At 47.3% G+C, this 18,039-nt stretch overlaps 6 protein-coding genes across 6 annotated transcripts; 2 read left to right on the top strand and 4 right to left on the bottom strand.

The window, feature by feature from the left end:
* Positions 1-71: 71 nt before the first annotated feature.
* ONS95_003651 (uncharacterized protein) lies at positions 72-2,608 on the bottom strand (the record flags this gene model as incomplete). Its single annotated transcript, XM_058496971.1, has 4 exons — positions 1,674-2,608; positions 1,485-1,566; positions 1,212-1,432; positions 72-1,142 (listed from the first exon to the last, which is right to left on the bottom strand). The coding sequence occupies exons 3-4, from the start codon at positions 1,257-1,259 to the stop codon at positions 72-74; spliced, it is 1,119 nt and encodes a 372-aa protein (XP_058352914.1). The 5' UTR covers positions 1,260-1,432; positions 1,485-1,566; positions 1,674-2,608.
* A 1,520-nt stretch (positions 2,609-4,128) lies between these two features.
* On the top strand, positions 4,129-5,757 carry ONS95_003650 (uncharacterized protein). Its single transcript, XM_058496970.1, has 3 exons — positions 4,129-5,018; positions 5,072-5,220; positions 5,280-5,757. Exons 1-3 carry the CDS (start codon positions 4,653-4,655, stop codon positions 5,518-5,520), a joined length of 756 nt encoding a protein of 251 aa, XP_058352913.1. The 5' UTR covers positions 4,129-4,652; the 3' UTR covers positions 5,521-5,757.
* Positions 5,758-7,333: 1,576 nt separating this feature from the next.
* Positions 7,334-9,126, bottom strand: ONS95_003649 (uncharacterized protein; the record flags this gene model as incomplete). The annotated part of the gene is made up of 2 exons (XM_058496969.1): positions 7,334-8,752; positions 8,821-9,126. The coding sequence occupies 2 exons, from the start codon at positions 9,124-9,126 to the stop codon at positions 7,334-7,336; spliced, it is 1,725 nt and encodes a 574-aa protein (XP_058352912.1).
* A 3,070-nt stretch (positions 9,127-12,196) lies between these two features.
* ONS95_003648 (uncharacterized protein) lies at positions 12,197-13,887 on the bottom strand (the record flags this gene model as incomplete). Its single annotated transcript, XM_058496968.1, is given in 5 exon segments — positions 12,197-12,906; positions 12,921-12,937; positions 12,967-13,245; positions 13,307-13,644; positions 13,696-13,887. 5 exon segments carry the CDS (start codon positions 13,885-13,887, stop codon positions 12,197-12,199), a joined length of 1,536 nt encoding a protein of 511 aa, XP_058352911.1.
* A 587-nt stretch (positions 13,888-14,474) lies between these two features.
* On the top strand, positions 14,475-16,285 carry SEO1_3 (MFS transporter (Seo1); the record flags this gene model as incomplete). The annotated part of the gene is made up of 6 exons (XM_058496967.1): positions 14,475-14,664; positions 14,711-14,979; positions 15,015-15,596; positions 15,705-15,844; positions 15,891-16,088; positions 16,180-16,285. The coding sequence occupies 6 exons, from the start codon at positions 14,475-14,477 to the stop codon at positions 16,283-16,285; spliced, it is 1,485 nt and encodes a 494-aa protein (XP_058352910.1).
* A 419-nt stretch (positions 16,286-16,704) lies between these two features.
* Positions 16,705-17,673, bottom strand: ONS95_003646 (uncharacterized protein; the record flags this gene model as incomplete). The annotated part of the gene is made up of 3 exons (XM_058496966.1): positions 16,705-17,268; positions 17,317-17,350; positions 17,411-17,673. 3 exons carry the CDS (start codon positions 17,671-17,673, stop codon positions 16,705-16,707), a joined length of 861 nt encoding a protein of 286 aa, XP_058352909.1.
* Positions 17,674-18,039: the final 366 nt, after the last annotated feature.

The raw sequence follows: 18,039 nt of genomic DNA, 5'->3' as shown, positions 1-18,039 counted from the left end.
CATCCATCCATCCACAAAATAAGCGAAGAGACCCCGATGAAGACACAAATCAGAAGCATACAAGCCTAGAGCTAGACGCAAGGAACGAGATAGAGACCAATAGGTTCAGTACCAGTATTCTGAAAGTAGTCGAGCTCAGTCTTGCTAGCCGAACTACCCTCAATTGTAATAGTCTTTCCTGTAGGGCAAGGGAAGACAGCCACAGTGTATTTGTTTCCGGGCAAGATCTTGACCTTTCCATAATCGACCGCAACGGGAGGGGTAGAGTTGTATGTCGTACAGTTATTCGCAACACCAGCCAGGAGAGCGAACTTGAGTCCTCCATTCTGATACACAACCTGTTCTTGACCTGAGTATGTGTATTTTCCCGCCGAAGGATCCAGCTGAGACATATAGGGGAAGAGAAAGATTAGAGAACAATTGCCGGTATATGTAGCTGGAATATCGAAGTTGAAAAGGGTAGACGCAGCAGGTGAGATCCAAACGGTATATTGGGTGCCTTGGGGTTGATCCGGCATGGCGATTGAAGTTGGGACAATGAGGTGTGGGAATTGGTAATCGCCAGAAATATCTGTTGGACACGCGGCTGCAGTCGAGGGAGAATCAGATGAGATATCCAGGCTTCTAAGCTCGATCTTGGAGTTGTCATCGACAAATTCGTAGTCATAAGGGTCGAAATTGTCAACGTCCAGGTTGGATGTAGCTAGACGAGCGACGCCGTGAGACGAAAGTGCTGAAGTAACTGAAGAAGCCGCAGGGACTGTGATGGTTTGCGTCACTGTAGCATAGGTGGTTCTGGTACGAGTTGACAAGGTCTGCAGGGGACTAGAGGCCGGAGAGGAAACCGTAATTGTTCTGTGTAGTGTGCTAGTCTTGCGAATGGTTGTTGTAGGCCAGAAAGACTGAGCCAAGAAATGCTGGGATCGCAAATCGACGTTGAGGGCATAAGAAATAGAGGTGGACTCCGGAGCATAGGCATCGACAGTGACAATATTGATGTCGTTGACGGTCTTTGTGACATCTGTGGCCGATGTGCCAACAAAAGTACCGAGGCCCAAGCCAAGGAGAACTATAATGACCATCAAAATGAGTCTGCAGAGCTTCATTTTGGCCGAGATATGTGCGTATTTGTGGTGGGTTGTCTGATATTAGAAGAGAAGTCAAAAATGGCTCCTCTGGGAACGCCAATGTAGGGGGAAGAGCTTGCTTGCCTTGGATGAAACGATAGAACTTTGTGGAAGGCGAGATCGAAGACTCATTTATTGAAGAGGGCGTTGCGTCGTGGAGAAAGAAGAGAGGAGGGGCAGTTGTTTATATCTTGGAAAGTGTAGTGGGAGGGTTTGCTAAGGCTGCGATAACGTGGCCAAGCGAAAACTCTAGGCAGCACACAGACCTAGAACCTTCCCAGAAGCGTCTAAAGGCTTAAAATTTTCTGTCAGACTAATTTAGCTTCGCTTTTTGAGCTGTTAGTTGAGAAGACATACTTTCTTGCCTGTGTTTTGTTTTGCACCAGCTCGCTACTTGAAGCGAACCCCTTTTCGAAGCGAGAAGTGAGCAGCTTTTATTCTGCAGTCTGTCAGATTAACATCTAGTCATTCTGTGATACTTCATTGCAGATATGAATGGTGATGGGACTTGTGTACGCGATATCCTATCAAAGTGGCAGCACTTACAGCGTTCCTTGTTTTGAGGATGACCCCACACAAAACAGACCAGCTTTTCGAAGGACCCCAAGATTTTTTCAGGTCGTATAGTTCTCAAACATACCGATATAGTTGATGAGACTGAGAGACTGTCGTCAGAAGCAGCTGTTGCCAGAAAGCCTTTCTTTAACATGTGGTCGGCGAAGCTACGAGGGAGGGACATGAATTTGTCTAGCGCAGCTTCCCAGCACAAACAGCGAGATGACGCTTTAGGAATCACCATCAAAGGTCACACCAGAATGATGCTGGAGAATCTACGTTAATAATTTATAGCAGAGTCCTGAAGCCAGATCTTTGTTCACACCTCGTCGTGGATCCAGTCAAATAGACCCTCGTGTTGTTGCCCAGCCATAATCAACGACAGCAATCTCCTCTTTCGTCGCTCGTACTACCCCTCTGCCTCATTCATGCGACCTCATACGGATAACAGAGTCGCAATAAGCAAGACAAAGCCCTTTTGGAGAGACATGAAGTCAGAGATTGGAATGCTCGCATACGAGGTCGCCGGGTGGCGCGGTGGAACTTAGCCAAGCTTTACCCCAGACGCAAACCTGTATCTGCAGGTGTGGCGGGTATATTTAGCTGGAAGGGTCGTCCAGACAAGAAACATTGACGCTCCAACTTGTGAGCTGTCATTCGATAATTTCCGTACTCCTGGTACTCTCCACGAGGAAGCTGGCACCTGTGGCAGCTACTCTGAAACGGTCAGCAGAAGTGGGAAAGCACCAGCTTGTGTGACCTGATGCCACCATCGAACACAATCCGCCATGCTCGTAGCACTTCTCTAGTGCAGACGTGCTGGTGCGGCAGATGCTTAGTTACTGAGAGTGGTGGAAGAGTTGTAAGTTGTCAGGTGCAAGCAGGCAATACGCGACAACTTGGGACATGTGTCAAATACACATCGCATGCCTTGCAAGTGAAACTCTGAAGCTATGTTGGAATTATCTCGGGACATTTTGGTGGATGAGGAGGAAGAATGTGAGTAAGTTCTTCCCGTAGGCTCATCTTGTCCCTGCTGGCAGTTTCTCGGCGCATGCTTTCAGTTGCAGCCGGATCAAGACTTGAAGAGCCAGAAATCCAGAACTCCAGCCAAGAATATTCGCTCATCACTTCTGGGATAGCTCCGTTCTTGGATGAATGATCTCTCAGCGAGCTGCAGGTGCTGAATATGTTTTGTCGTCGGACCTTGGAGTAGAAAGCCTTTCGCTGTTGGTTGAAAGAGAAAGCTCTAGTTGTAAGTCATCTCAAAAATCTATATCTACACTTGCACTGCCGCAGAGTCGGTCGTCAAGGCAGGCTTCAAGTGCTTGCTGTTGCAGAAGTCCCAGCCGTCAATGGAAGAAGGACGGCTTCAGCTAACAAGCCATTGCTAAAACAGGTCCAATAACTCTTCCTCATAAGGTTTCCCAACCCCTCCCTACAGCTGCGGACCTGCGACAGATAATCATGGTTGGACGAGTTTCGGGCTATTGCTAGACGAAGTACAGTACTCCGGGGTATCGGGTCGAAACAGTGAGAGATGGTTGTCGAGGAAATCCAAGTAGCGGTTCGAGGATATTGGCAGGTTGAAGAAACAAGTGACCGACGGCATACTGATAAAAAAGCTCGGACAATAAATAGGTGCGATCCGGATGTGGATATGTTACTGAGGAAGGAGCGCTTCGGAAAATATAGAAAGTAGAAGGTTGGAATTGGAAACAGCCAATATCCCACTCTGGAGGACCACAGAGAAAATATCCCCATTCGGTGCTGCAAAGATGGCACAACTGTTGTCTCATACTACAGGACGATGTGCAGACAATATCTGGCGTGGAATATAGGGACTTCTACAACACAGCCTGAGAAATTTTGGAAACATTGCTGACGATAACACATAATGTATTGTTCTCCGTGCAATCTCATGATTGATGTCGTCCTCTCGTGCACCCTCCAATACAAGAGCACATACAAACAGAAGTCTCAGCTACAGGCAGACGCCAGCGGGAAATAAATAACAACAAAACAGCATAAGTGGTGGACTATGAATGAGAAGGAGACGAATGGGAAATCAAATGATGACCTCAAATTAATTTTCGAAATAATGTAGATGTTTGAACAGCATCTTTGCATAAGGAGCGCATAAAAATCGTCAGGCAAAGGAGCAGAGAAATGTCTTGATATACACTTGGCAGAGTAGAGACATTGAAAAGTCGGACAGCAATCAAATCGTGCCGAAACAATCTCTTTGCCTCTCAGTTGTTCGGATACCAATTTTTCACTCCGTGCATAAGACGGTTCTTCTCCCATCTCCAACTGTCTACGTCGAGGAAGAAGGTCTCCATTTCTGGACCCCGCGCCACTGCCGGGCGGGGTAGAGATGCTGCTGGTACTGTATGTAAGTGGCGAAGTTCTGCACAACCTCACTCTATTTCCGGCCTGCCCCATGTGATAAGGGGACGCCGAACCTATTATATACCCATCCAGCAAGTCTCCAAGACGAGTTACTTGAAGTAGATATATCTCCGTTCAGCTGGTTCTCAGATTCGACAAAACTCGAAATGCGGTTGCACTAACATCTTCCAATCAGGAAGCCGGATATGCAGGTGATCTATGCCGTCGACGAATCATCGCCGGATACCCAACTTTGGTGAGCGACACATCAAACCGATCGGGAAATGATCATTGGCGCAGATCTGGATTCATGCGAGAAAACAAATGCTCCGAGAGCTGGAGATCCTTCGAGTCGCCGGCCATGGGAGCACACGTGGAGATTTGGTCGGTCCGGATGCTGTGGCTGCACAGCTCTTTGGTCAGGAGATTTTGGCACCTGCGTAAAGAAGGCGATGGAGATAGAACCCCTGACTATATATTCCCAATACTTTATAATGGAAGCGGCTGCACTTTGAAGCTGTACTGTCTGGCTTTCCTGGTGTATATCGGAGTTCCGCTTCAGTCAATACTCTTCTCAAAATGCTGGCACTATTTATTCTGACTGCTTTGGGGGCATTAACCAGCACAGTGACGGCAGATACACCCATTGATAATTCAGTGTTTGTCAACGACCCTGTGACAGCTGTCAAAGCTGCAGCGCCATTATGGCACTTCGACACCAAAACCTGCTTCCCCACAGTAGCAGTACAGCCAGATGGCACCAAAACAAAGAATCTCACAGAAGACGCATGTATGATTCTGGGCCCACTAAATCAAGGCTGTCCCGCCCAAGCGAAACAGACACAGCAGGCTCAGCTCTCGACTTCCTTTCCGACATATTACACCATTAGGAAGTGCGACAAAGATGCGTCGTGGAGAGTGGTGTATGATGTGTTCTTCCAGAAAGTTAGAGTCCCTTCTTCTTAAGGAGTTGAGACACACAGCTGAATTTAGGTTAGGATACGGGACACCCATATGATTGGGAGTGGGCAGCTGTGAAATTCGTGCAAAATGCACAAGGACAGTATGTCAGAGATGGCATCTGGCTCGAGCAAGATGGAAATCACCCGTACATCACTTGGGGAAATATACCAAACACCTTCGACGGGTAAGTCTTCCATCCTCCATCCATCATCTCAAAACACCAAAGCTAATCCTAGCTCTAAGCGATACCGACAAATTCCAAAACAACAACAAGAACCGCGATCATCCCAAAGCCTACTTCGGCAAGTGGAAACACAACGTGGATGTCGTTTTCAATGACAAATTCGCCAATGACTGTCTTGGTGCAATCGTGAATAAGAAGGATTACCATAGTGATGATTATCAATACTATGCTGCTGATAATCTGATCACGGGTTTGGCTGTTCCTAGTAAGTTTCTCCCAATCATTGAAATGTGGGACTGAAGCGAAGATATGGAAACAAGAGGGCTGATATGCGGCGTAGCGAGTTATACGTATGGAAATGCGGATTCTACGCCCCAGGCTTTTGAGGCTGGTGGGAAGTATGATATTTGTGGGAGTGGATTTGCTTAGACCGAGATCAGAATCAATATTTTGTTTCATATTTACCCTTTCTTGGATACGAGCATCTTCTATTCTCCGGGTCGTTTTAAGCGAGAGCTTCTCGTGCTTCATCATATGCTCTTCATCTTTCTTAATAGAGTTCGTGCAAGGGTTTCGAGTCGGAAAATTCAGGATATCGAAGCGGTATTCCTCCTTTTTCTTCTCCCTTCCCTCAATAGTAGGTCCGACGACGGATAAAAACTCTCGAGAAGATGATCAGTACTTTTCAGCAACGACAGAAATGTCTTTGACGTAACTGGTAATTCCGTACAGCTATCAGTACACGACTTCACAGATTCAAATCGGACCTAACACGCGCACCATAGTCATGCTAAGCCCCTGCAGAGGGAAGTCGGTATTGACCTAGCAACTAGGCGCTCAAAGTCTCAGCGCCGAAGTCGCCTGGCGCTCACAAGGTTTCAGCGGACCAGGGGCCGCCCTGAAGCGACTAAGCGAGGTAAACAACTGGATCCCCACAATTACCATGCATCGCGCACTAAATTATGCCCCAGAACATTATGTCGGTCTGAGAACAGTGTAGAACTCTTTATGATGAAGGATCATGTTCTAGCCACGTTAGGCATGTCAAGCGCCTCGAATTTCTCGCTACCAACCTACCCCTAGAAATTGATTTTGATAGCCCGCTTCATTTCTTGGGTGCCTAAGTCGTCACTAGCTCCATTTTATGCTCAAAAATAAAATGATTCCCATCCAAGTCCTTTTTAAATTATATTTGTTGTAATCGCAGATATTCACAAGACATTTCTCCAATCTCACAAGATGATCACTTCCACAGAAATATCAAAATACTCACGCCCCGGATCCCACATCACTCAATCCACCATGCACGATATCTGGCTCACCACACAGATATCCTCCATCATAACCGTATTCATTATGCTCGTTCTGCTTTTCACGTTCATATGGAGTGGTCGACTCGATTGGTGGTATGAAAGATGGGTGGGAACAACCGGGAATATATTTATGACAAGAAGAAGATTTCGGGCTTGGCCAGTGTGGCTTAGTAGAGAGATGATGGAAGGATCGGAGGATCAAAGAGGGCGACCAGTCGAGATAAGAGTGCGAAATGTTTGAGGTTATGTGGTAAATGGGAGTGTTGGGGCAGGAAATGGACAGTTTCAAGACCGAGCAGTGATCAAGTCAGGTGCATATCTGCTGGTAATACCTGTCCGCAAACACTCTTTACCTCAGGACGCGCAAACTTCCGAGCATTTTCTGATCACAGCACAAGAGGCATGTTCTAAATTGAACCCGGATGATTTCGAGTTAGCGAGATTCTGATGGCTGAGGTCAGTGGTAATGCCTTGTCTTCTCACCAAGACACACAGCACTGGATGTATTATTGCAATGTCCCAGCCAACTCTTGAATGGGTTGAGAACAAAATATACCCCACCTTCATGTGATGGTCTAAACAGGATGAGTTATTTAGGCTATATCAGCCGAAAATCTGCACACAAGATTTATTCTTGCTTATGTAAAACATTCCCATCCAGGACATTTTTAAAAATACCAAATGTGAACGTGCCCATTATTATCATGAAGAGAAGAAATTTATCACAACGCCAGCCGCCTCCAGTGACCCATCACTCAGCAACTCTCATGACTTCAATTCAGCAATGGGAGTTAGCCACTTCAATGCATCTCAGACCTCGCATCTAGCGTCGCGTCCCCAGCCTCAATCTCCACAGGCCTGAACCCCGAGTTTCTATACTCCGGCTTCATCAATGTTATCGATGACACTGCAGACATCTGTGGTGGAGAATTTGGCGTCGAAGACGTCATTCCAGGAGACGCCATTGGCTGCTGTAAAGATTGTACAGAGTAGTCTGGCGTTTCTGGCTTGTTCTTCCAGGATCTCTTCCACCAAAGAAAGAGAATCGCTGCAATAATGCCGACTATACCTGCCGCTGCCCCGAATTCTATACCCGCTTTCGCGCCTGTAGATAGTCCTTGTGATGGCTTTCTCGGGGTGGATGGTGGATTTGACGGTACGGTTGAATCGGTACCTACTGGATCGCTTCCAGTGCCTGTGCTAGTGGTTGATACGTTCGTCCCTTCTTCAGAAGCGAGAGCTTTCCATGATCCTTTCCATGTTGATGCCCAATCTGCGGCCGATCCGATGATGGATCTGTCCTCGTCTCCGACTGCGATGACATTCGCTTGGGATGGTAAGTTCGGTCCAGGAGCTTGTGCTAACCACCATGTTGCTGATCCGTTATCTGCGTTCCAATTTCCTCCCACAAAAGCAGCTTGTAGAAATGCTCGGCCTAATTGGTAGTGTGTCTGGGTCTCAGCTTTGCAAGGGAAGTATGATGTCGGTGTTGTGCTTAACGGTGCGGTGAGCGTCAGGTTCAGGAGCTTGAATGGGACGTTGATAGTCGGGTTTTTCTCAGTTTGACTTTGACGAAATGTGAATGTCAAACACGAAGGTGATGAAATGATTTGCGTGTATTTCGGGTCCTCAGTGTCCCAGAAGTAAAGTCCGTACTTCTCTTGGTACTTCAGTGGCAGTCTTGCAGCGATCGCATCACACGTACTCCTAGGCAAGTGGAGATACGGTGCCAAAGAGTTGATCGAAACTGGTAGAGCACTGCTTATCGATGAGTTTCCAGACGCAAGGAGCCCCCCACCCAAGCTACCGAAGTCCCATGGCGAGTCTCCTTGGATGACATTTAGACTAATGTCAAATAAGTCGATCGAATCAACGCTATCTGCTGGGCCCTGCTGGGTTGAAACTTCTCCCAGGACACGATTCTGGTCAAAGCCGCCAAAATACAGAGACGGTGGAATGTTCTGGGATGCCGAGCCAATGTGCAGGCCGTAGGAATTTGACGCGATAATTTTGCTTGATGGTGCTAGAGTGGACTGCCATCCAGGAAGAAGAGTTGCATTATGGGAGTCAAATGTCTGATTGATGGTTCCTGGTGCGCCAAGAGCTAGAGAGCCAACAGAAAGGAGATAATATGAGCCATCAGGGAGGATTCCCCAGAGAGAATCGTGATATGCCATGTCCATCCCAACAAGAGGCTCCATGGATTTACCGATACGCCACTAGATAGTTGAGAATTAGCTCTAGAGTTACTGCCTGAAGATACGTCAAGTTGGAGGGGATCACCTACAGTGTCTGTGTCGATATCTCCTTCTTTTCCATCAATTTGTAATGCGCCTCCAGTGTAGTCCACTTGTGCTTGAAACTGAATGTTGGCAAAGGATTGAGACGAAGAAAGTTGTTTGTCATATAAACCAGCCGTCTGGGCGTAGCAGACGTTTCCAAGTGTTGAATTTGAGCATACTTTTGGCGACAAAAAGTGGCTTGAGAATATGCCTCCTGGATAGAGGCTGATGACTTGTTCGTTAGACCCAACTTGGATCTCAACTGCTTGCCACGGTCCATCTGGCCCAAATGTCTGTGTTGACCAGGTCATTCGAAATGTGTTGACCGTTCTCGCGACATCGTTTATATACAAAACAATCAGGTCTGGGGCCAGTCGAGTACTGTGAGAAACCATTCTCACAAGGACCTGATTCGATGGTGTGGAAGCAACACAGTTACTTGGAAGCCGAAAGATACCAGATCATTAGCAAACATATATAGACCTTAGAATCAAAATTGGAGAATTTCTTCCAGTCAAACCTAACGAGGGAACTTTGATTCGATATGAGAACGCTGCCCGAGCGACCAGAGCCCGTTTCTACAGCATTACGTCAACTCAAGCCTGCAGTGTATTCACACAACATGCATCAGGGCCTTCAGAGTCGTGGCTCCAGGTGCTTGACCTATAATGTCTCGAGAGAATGTTGGGCCAGCCTCTAGGCCGCATTCATTTTCCAATGGAAGGACCCTTTACTCTGTTTGGCAAGTCTTGCCAGGGTTTATTTCCTGTCAGCAATCAAGTCCACGGATTGACTATCTAGATTGGAGGAACAGGCGTGATCTCTCGAGCCTCCACGTCTCCCGAAGTCCTCTTTCTCATTGTTATTTACAAATTAAGTCATAATCAAGAAACGATCTCGTTCGACTCCAAAATTCAAATATCAATGTCTCAGTCCTGGTAATCAAAACCACTAACTGACTTCGTTTTCGCGTATAATAGTAGATCCTAGGGCCAGCGCTGCAGCTTCTTGAACGGATCGGATCGGAGATGATGGATATATACTCAACAACTGGTCAGTGACATCCAATATTCTCATCTAATTTATTGTGGATCTGCGGAGATCAGGAGGTGAAGTAATCCGTGACTGACAGGATTGTTCGTGTTCCATTATAACTTTATTTCGATTTACCTCCATTTGGAGCTGCCCTGTCCGACTTCCCATGGTGACGTCTCGGCAGACCCTGATTCTCAGAGTCTCAGATGGCTTCCTTCTCGTTCGCTGTCAATCATGCTCGTTGTGGTGAGTCCAGACAGGCTTTGAGCTTCATTCGGCATCTCTTACCCCTTCCCTCTGATTCCGTGCAGTCATTTCATGATCATCGTCTATGTCGATGGTACAATCTGAAAGGCGAGCATGACATCCCCCCGGCCCTCTTTGAATGTTGCGTACCAGTCTTTGTCGCTTGCAAGCAGCTACCCTCACTCCAAGATTTTGCAACTAAAGCCTTTCATAAGCTAGATACTGCAATGTCCCCGAATACCCAATACGAGTACCTAATTTTACCATATTTTTGATATATGGCTTCTTTGATGAGCTGGAGTGATTCGAGTGCGACTACTTTACTGCTATATATCCTTACGGGGGTGATGACAAATGTGCCGAGAGCAATATAGACTGATGGTGGTTCGTATACGCTCAGGATGTCACTAACACGGAATATTGATGTAACGCTGTGATTTTGCTCGAGGCTTTTCATCCGCTGGGAAGTAAAGCAGACGGCCGGATAATGCATCCCGAAAGAGTGCACCTGGATGCTGCTTCACTGATCAAGGAAAAGTCAATTGCTAGAGTAGCCTGAGTGAATGAATAACGTGAAGCCATGTCTAATGAAGTCCAGCATCAAGGTCAAGGTGAACGTAAGTTCAAGCATCAAAGGCTGCCCGTGGTCTCACTTTGACGCTGAAGAACAGATGCCGACCCAGCAACTTGGGCAAACAGGTACACTAAACTCCTCGTCTTAACCAAGCCGACTCCTGTCCCTCGACTGCGATCTCCCCATCCTCAAGTTCTATGATGAAATCTCCATTCTTCCTCCAGCGCCAGCTGCTATGCCTCGAGTCTATTGAATCGACGACCCATACCTCACTTTACAACCTGTGCTCATCGTCTCTTAAGCTAAAGAGTTCAAGCGAGCCAAAGACTCGATTGACGGAGACAAGAGTGGCAAATACAACATGCATATCGTAACTGACCTGTACAGCAATAGCTGCATGAAGATTCCTCGTTGCCGCCACAATTTGCTCACAGGCTAGGTGAGTTCCGCTCACAACGCAAGCACGAAACATACCTCTGCAAACACTTTCGAGAAACGGGATCCGGACAAGGTGTTTAAAGGGGCGAAGCACTTTAATTTCTCTGACCGGCCGGTGCCGAAACCATGATCACGACTCCAGAGACCACGCAGAATGATGACCAGCCGAAATGCGAGATGGATGAGCAGGGCAGGGAGGATTGTCGTGCGAGAGATCTGTGGCTAGGGTTCTATGCTGATTTCCAGAAGAGGAGGATGTTATGTTATGTATCCAAGATTTGACCGCTTGGGAATAATTGGATAGCTGACAATTGCAAGGATATATGTGGCTTCGCGCCGAAGCGACTCAAAGCGAGATCCGTCAACAACGTAAAGAGAGAACCGCCAATAGGCGCGTTTGTGCCGCAACGCAGGTGAATATTGACAGTAGGAATGGTAGACCACTTTATTATACTCTCGCCATCTTTGCTTCAGGTGCCCCGGAAAAACCCGACGTTGAAAAACACGAGAGGGGAATTTTGGATAGCAGATTGACGAAATTTGGGAATGTAAGACATGGACGGCGTCCGTCCAGGTTTAAAATGCGGGACTCCATGCACTGTTTAATGGAAGAATTTCAGTACCGCATTTCAACTCTGGATGATAGGAAAATCGCTGGAGTCAATGTTTAGGGACTTATCATAACCCGACATTTTGAGCTACCTGAGGTTGTAGAAAAACTTACCGCCTCGCCTCCACATCGAATTTGATCTCGCAGCATTTTGTCCCAGTTTTCATCTTTATCTTGCTACTAGGAGCTAACTTATTGCCAATGGTTATGTTCTTTATTGCTCCACTTGGCCTCCACACGATTCGCTGTCATGACTTGCAACTCTACAAGCGATCGCATTGATTTGGACTGTCTGGCAATTAAGCAAAGCCATCACACGAAACCGACGTCCTGATTGCATAGATTCTTTCCCCCGGATTCTGCTCATTCACATCTATCTCTGTTGTTGTTGAGGAGTAATATACACGTAAACATGAGATTATTGAAGCACTCGCCTTACCTTCGAACCAACGGATCATAAGCGACCACATAAGCGACTTTATTCATCCTTGTAAACATCATATCGATACTTCGTACCCACATGATCGCTCCGCAGCAGCTTCTGACCTTTCCCATAAATTTTCTCCCTTGCCGTCAAAGGTTCATCTCTTTCTCCTGGTGCTTCAGGATATAGCCCTCTCCTCCGCAGCTCCGGAATCAACAGATACACCACATCTCCGAATGACCCAGGCGTATTTACGTACGCGATATTGAAGCCGTCTAAATCGCCCTCCTCAATCCACCGCTGCATCTCATCAGCCACCACATCCGGCGTCCCTACCGGACAAGGACCCAATCCTCCAAAGGCCGCTTTCTCAGCAATGACTCTCGGCGTCCATTTCGGGACGTTCTCGCTTGTGGAAGTCATTCGGTCAAGGATCGAGGAGATCTTATTCCCTTGCTCATGCCCTGACGGGTTGATCTCTTCATCGAGTGGCAGAGTCGAGATATCAATGCCGGTCCAGCTGCTGAACAGGACAAGACCGCCGATAACAGACGCATACTTTCGTGCTTCTGCGAGCTTTTCCTCGGCTATTGCTTGAGTAGAGCCAATGAAAGGGGTGATGGATGCGAAGAATTTGAGACTTTGGGGATCCCGGCCTAAAGCGGCGGCTTGAGCTCTGATTTTGGCGATCTTAGGACGAAGTAGTTCTGGAGAGTGGCTGGCTACGAAGATGGCTTCGGCGTGGGTGGCTCCGAATAGAGACCCTGCTTTGAAAGACTTTCATTATTGACAATCCTGTCACAGGAAAAGGGCTTTTCACTTACGCTGATGTGCCGGCCTGGAAAAGAAAAACGCGCTGTGGACTTGGCGGGATAATGTGTCGAGTGTCAAGCTTGTAGTATGGACCATCATGATGAATCTCTCTGATCATATCTGGATCTGCGTATACATCATTGTCAACATCGAATTTCACTGCATCGTCCGACCAAGACCCTTCCCATAGCTTATACAAAGCTCTAAGATAGTCATCGGCCATCTCATACCGTCTGTCGTGGTCAATTTGAGATGACATGCCAATCGCTTTGTACGCAGCATCTTTCCAGCTGATGTCTCGTCAGCATCTGTTCCGCATCCAGTCGCTTCGAAAGACACGAGAGAACTCACGAAGTCACGATGTTCCACCCGATCCGCCCATCTGTCAGATGATCCAAAGTCGAAAAACGCTTCGCAACAACAAATGGAGTCTCAAAGCTCGTCGAAGTCGTGATAGCAAAAGCTAAATTCTTGGTCACTGCAGCCATTGCCGAAATTGGAATACTGGGATCCAGAAGTGGCCATTGAGCTCCGCGACGGATGCACTCGTCCATGGAACCTTCATAAACTGCATGGCCCGCCGTGGAATCTGCGAGAAAGAGTGCGTTGATATTTCCACGTTCAAGAAGTTGGGCCCGATTCGTCCAGTAGGAGAGTTTGAGCTTGGTGGTGGATTTATCTTTTGGGTTCTGCGTCTGCAATCAGTGTTGGAAGAAGGAGAGCCCGATTGGAGGAGTTACTTTCCACTGTCCAGGTGAAAGGTGGCCTATTGTGCCGCTCATGTCAAAGGCATTTAGCAGAATCTGCTTTCCAAGATCCCTTTTCTGACGCTTTGCTGAGGCTTGAAGTTCGGCATCCTCGATATCATGAGGATCATTTGTCCTAGAGCTATTTCGCTTCAAGCCATTGGTGTATGGCGCTGAACTTGACATTTTTAACACAGAAGCAAAGCTCAATCATCGAGCGGTTGATAGTTTTAGCGAATTCATGACAGATGAAAGATTATTGGGATTCCGACGAAAGCTACCCATGTAACATGAGCTAAGGATGGAGATGCAAGATGGGAGCTAGTGACAGGTGTGATGAAGAGTGGGATATCAAATCCAAACACGCTCATTAATACAGTGGAATGTTGATGTTGTGATACTGCCCCAATATGAGCAACATCGGTACGAGCCTATCACATTGTCTTCTTCGACGTGCATTTCGTAACTATTCTTTGCGGTGCGAACTTGACGCATATCCACGCCTGCTCTTGATAGAATATGTTGCTGTTGATAGTGGATATGCGACAATTGATAACGGAGGGGCCGTTCCACTTTCCAAGAACATTTGCTGCAAGATTCAGAGCCTCAGGAGAAACGGTACAGAAGGCCATGTGAGCACGCAAATCGTAGCTTGGATGATGAACATACTTCGCCGCAAGCACTCCAGTTATTTGGCTACTTAAGAAGTACCTGGTAGTGCTCTTTTTGTCGCCCGTATCAGCCTCCAAGATTCGGCATTAACTTCGTCCAGAATGGCAGAAACACCGGAAGATGTCGTCGTCGCAACACCGAAACCAAAGCAAGGACTCTTCCATCATTTCCGGTGGTTCGATGAGAATGATACGCCAGAAGAGAGGAAGTTAATCTGGAAGTTGGATCTTCTGATTGTTCCATACGCATTGTTGGTGTACTGGGTGAAATATCTCGATGCAGCAAATCTGAGTAAGTCTCTAACACCCTCGCTCCTTGGCCGTGCTGATGTGATTAGACAATGCGTATGTCTCCGGAATGAAAGAAGACTTGAACCTGGGGGGCAATGATCTTTCACACTTGCAGTCGGCTCTTCTGATTGGGAATTGTATCGGACAGGTCCCAGGAGCATACTTCTTCCCCAAAGTGCCACTACACATTCTCATCCCGGCTTTGGGGCTTGGCTGGGGTATCTTCAATTTGCTGCAATATAGAGCAAAGGGCCTGCCTGAACTGATTGCATACCGATTTCTGATCGGCTTGTTTGAGGCAAGTCGAAATGATGCTGTTTTAATCGTCCAACTTCTGAACTAAGTTTGCAGAGCCCTTTCTTCATCGCTGTTCACTATACCTTGGGATCATGGTACAAAGGCCACGAGCTGGATAGAAGAGGCTCATGTTTCTACATCGGCCTCGCCCTGGGAACACTCACTGCTTCTCTCCTCCAAGCAGCTGCCACTAAAAACCTCGACGGGGTGAACGGTCTCGAAGGATGGCGCTGGAACTTTATCATCACCAGCGTCTGCACGCTTCCCCTCACTTTTGTCGGATGGTTCATTTTCCCCAGCACTCCAGATAAACCAAATAGATTCTCGATCAACAAGAGAGATATCGAGATTGCGAAGAAACGCCTTGAGAGTTCGGGACATAGACCACCTGCGGACTGGACATGGAAATTGGTGAAGAAAGTCTTCTCGACTTGGCATATCTATGTCTTGGTATTTTGGAACATAATGTTCTGGAATGGATCACTGAACACTGCCAATGGAGGCTATCTGCTATGGATCAAATCGCTCAAGCGGTATAGTATTCCCGAGGTCAACAATCTTGGTGCGACCATGCCAGCAATCGGTATCTTCATCACGCTCGCCGTCTGTTTCGGAGCAGATTTCTTTAGATCACCTGTAAGTCTGAGCTCCAAGCCTCCAAATTGCGTGCTCTTCTCCTGGACGAAGATGTGCAGAAACAAATGACTCTGCAGTGCCAAGTCAGCTGCTGATTTCACCGTACAGGCTTGGGCGATTACCTTAGCATACATCGTGAACATCCTAGGTTTGGTAATAATCATCATCTGGGAAGTCCCCGAGCCCAGCCTGTGGTTTGCCTTCAATACAACCTATTTTGCCAACGCAATATCCTCTGTTCTCTATGGGTGAGCCAAGTCGAAATGATTCCTAAATTTGCTCACCACTGACAAGCGGTTCCACACAGTTGGGCACAGAACATACTTCGGCACTCCCCGAACAACGCGCTTTCACGCGGGTAATGATGAATGCGATCTGTCAATCTACCACAGCCTGGACTCTGATTCTGACATTCCCCACGGTCGAAGCCCCGAGATTTACGAAAGAATACTCGTTCGTGGTTGCTTGTGCGATTATATTGATTGTTATGACGTAGGTTGTGAAGTATCTGCATGATAAGCAAGAGTCCGTACCTTTCCCTGTTCCCAGCTTGGTGAGTAGGATATCGCTAATTTCGTGGCAGACGACAGCATAAGGAGTTGCAGGAAAGTGATGATGAAAGGAGCAGGGAGGTTGCAGATTTAGTTGAGCCAACTACTATTGAGGTGGAGCCGATTAAGAAGATTTGAAGAATCCCCAGGGGAGGCACAAGCCCATCCCAATTAGCCCCAGGAACTCTAAAATGTGGCAAACTTTTGCTGCTTTGAAGACGTATCACAATGAAACGTTCCAACATTTGCATTCTTTAAGTATCTCCAACCCAGTCAGTAATTTGAAAGCCGCGGGAACTTTGAGTAAACATTGATTGGTACGATTTGGAATCCATGATATCTAAGAAGCATTGGTAAGTCCTCTACTGAGGTGTAAAACATTTGTTGACTCACCTACGACAATCACTCATTCGAGCAAATGCTTGAAATCGCCTATCAAGACCCTAAAAGTTCTATAGGTCATTTGGGCACATCAAAAGACCAACGTCGCAAAAGTCTATCCCAACGGACACTCGATGTGATATTTCGATTTTCCAGAGCGCTCACGGTTCTCCCCTCTAGCTCCCCAACTCAGCTCGATACACATTCGTAGGAGCTTCCACCGGATTTCTGTACGCAGAGACTTCCACGGGATGGGCCGGAGAGTATTTCTTCGAATCCGCGACTTCGTGATATGCCACGCCATTATGTTCGTGACCTCCGTATTGAGGGACAGTTGGAGTCTCAGATGCCTTATTCTGCCTTCTTCGCAGGAGAAAGAATGCCGTGACTGCTATGATAGCAATCACAACTCCTGTAACTCCAACGCCGATTCCGATCTTGGCTCCATTGCCTAAGCCATCAGAGGTAACTGAAACAATTGACTTTGATGGACTTGGTATGGAGGAGGCTTGGTTCGGGGCAATCGAAGCTGTCGTGGAGGACGTTGTGGTGCTGGTGAGTGGTCCGCTTGATGTCGAACTCGAAGTCGATGTTGTAGAGCTTGTTGATGAAATTCCGATCGTTGCTGCTATGACTATCCCCTGCTTCTTGTTGCAACATGTGGCGTTGACACCTCCACAGCACCACGACCCATCGCTACACTGGCCTACGGGCACATTGTCTGATGCATCCCCGCCATTCTAGAATAATCAATATGTGCCAAAATAGCTGGGTACATGGCAACGTACCTTGGGATCTGTGCATAGATTCAAACAGAAGGGACTATGAGAAAATTTAGCATTGTGACTGCAGTCTCACAATCATGAAGTCAAAGTCAAGTACCTTTTCCAAGTCTTATCCGTACACCCTTGCCTCCAAAATACCGAATCTCCATTGTTCTGACAAAGACCATTTGCCTGGCACGTATCCGGGGCTACCACTCCCGTATGATTTGTCCCGCAGCATTGCGACACTGCACCAGCAAATTGATTGCAAGGCTGATAAGCTGGATCCTTGATCTCAGAGCCATCCGGATTGTAGCACGCGGCATCAATCCGACATATTTGCAAAGCAACAACCAAGAGAAACGCTACAGTTGACGACATGATCGAGGAAGAATAGGATGGAACTTTCACAAAATTGCAGGGTAAGGCCAGTCGGGGGCAAGGGTGTCTTAAGAATACAAACTTGAAAGACTGTGCCTCTTTATTTAGCCCCCAACTTCCCCTGAACCAAGTTTCTGTACTTCCCCTGCTGTGCAACCGTATCAGCCTCAAGTTTCGCACGACTGCATTAGCTAACAATAGTGTCCAATGGCAACTCACTAAAGGATGCATAGGATTCAACGCCTCCAAGGTTTTGGTTTGTACCCAATATTTGTTAGAATCGCCCCCAATTATCACCGAGCCACTTGTCTCCTGCATGGTCTTCCAACGGCAACAGATCTTGGCTTGATTACGCACGCGCGCCCT

This window comes from Cadophora gregata, assembly GCF_030347475.1.
Source record: "Cadophora gregata isolate MNR1 chromosome Unknown scaffold_13, whole genome shotgun sequence".
NCBI classification, from domain to species: domain Eukaryota; kingdom Fungi; phylum Ascomycota; class Leotiomycetes; order Helotiales; family Ploettnerulaceae; genus Cadophora; species Cadophora gregata.
The sequence above is the reverse complement of the archived record's forward strand: the minus strand, read 5'-3'. Positions and strand labels throughout refer to the sequence as shown.

What these genes read in the sequence shown, in the direction of transcription:
- ONS95_003650 (XM_058496970.1), top strand. Translation starts at nt 4,653, where the DNA reads ATGCTGGCACTATTTATTCTGACTGCTTTGGGGGCATTAACCAGCACA. An exon ending in ATGATGTGTTCTTCCAGAAA is followed by an intron (nt 5,019 to 5,071) that starts GTTAGAGTCCCT and finishes AATTTAGGTTAG; the next exon opens with GATACGGGACACCCATATGA. An exon ending in ATACCAAACACCTTCGACGG is followed by an intron (nt 5,221 to 5,279) that starts GTAAGTCTTCCA and finishes CCTAGCTCTAAG; the next exon opens with CGATACCGACAAATTCCAAA.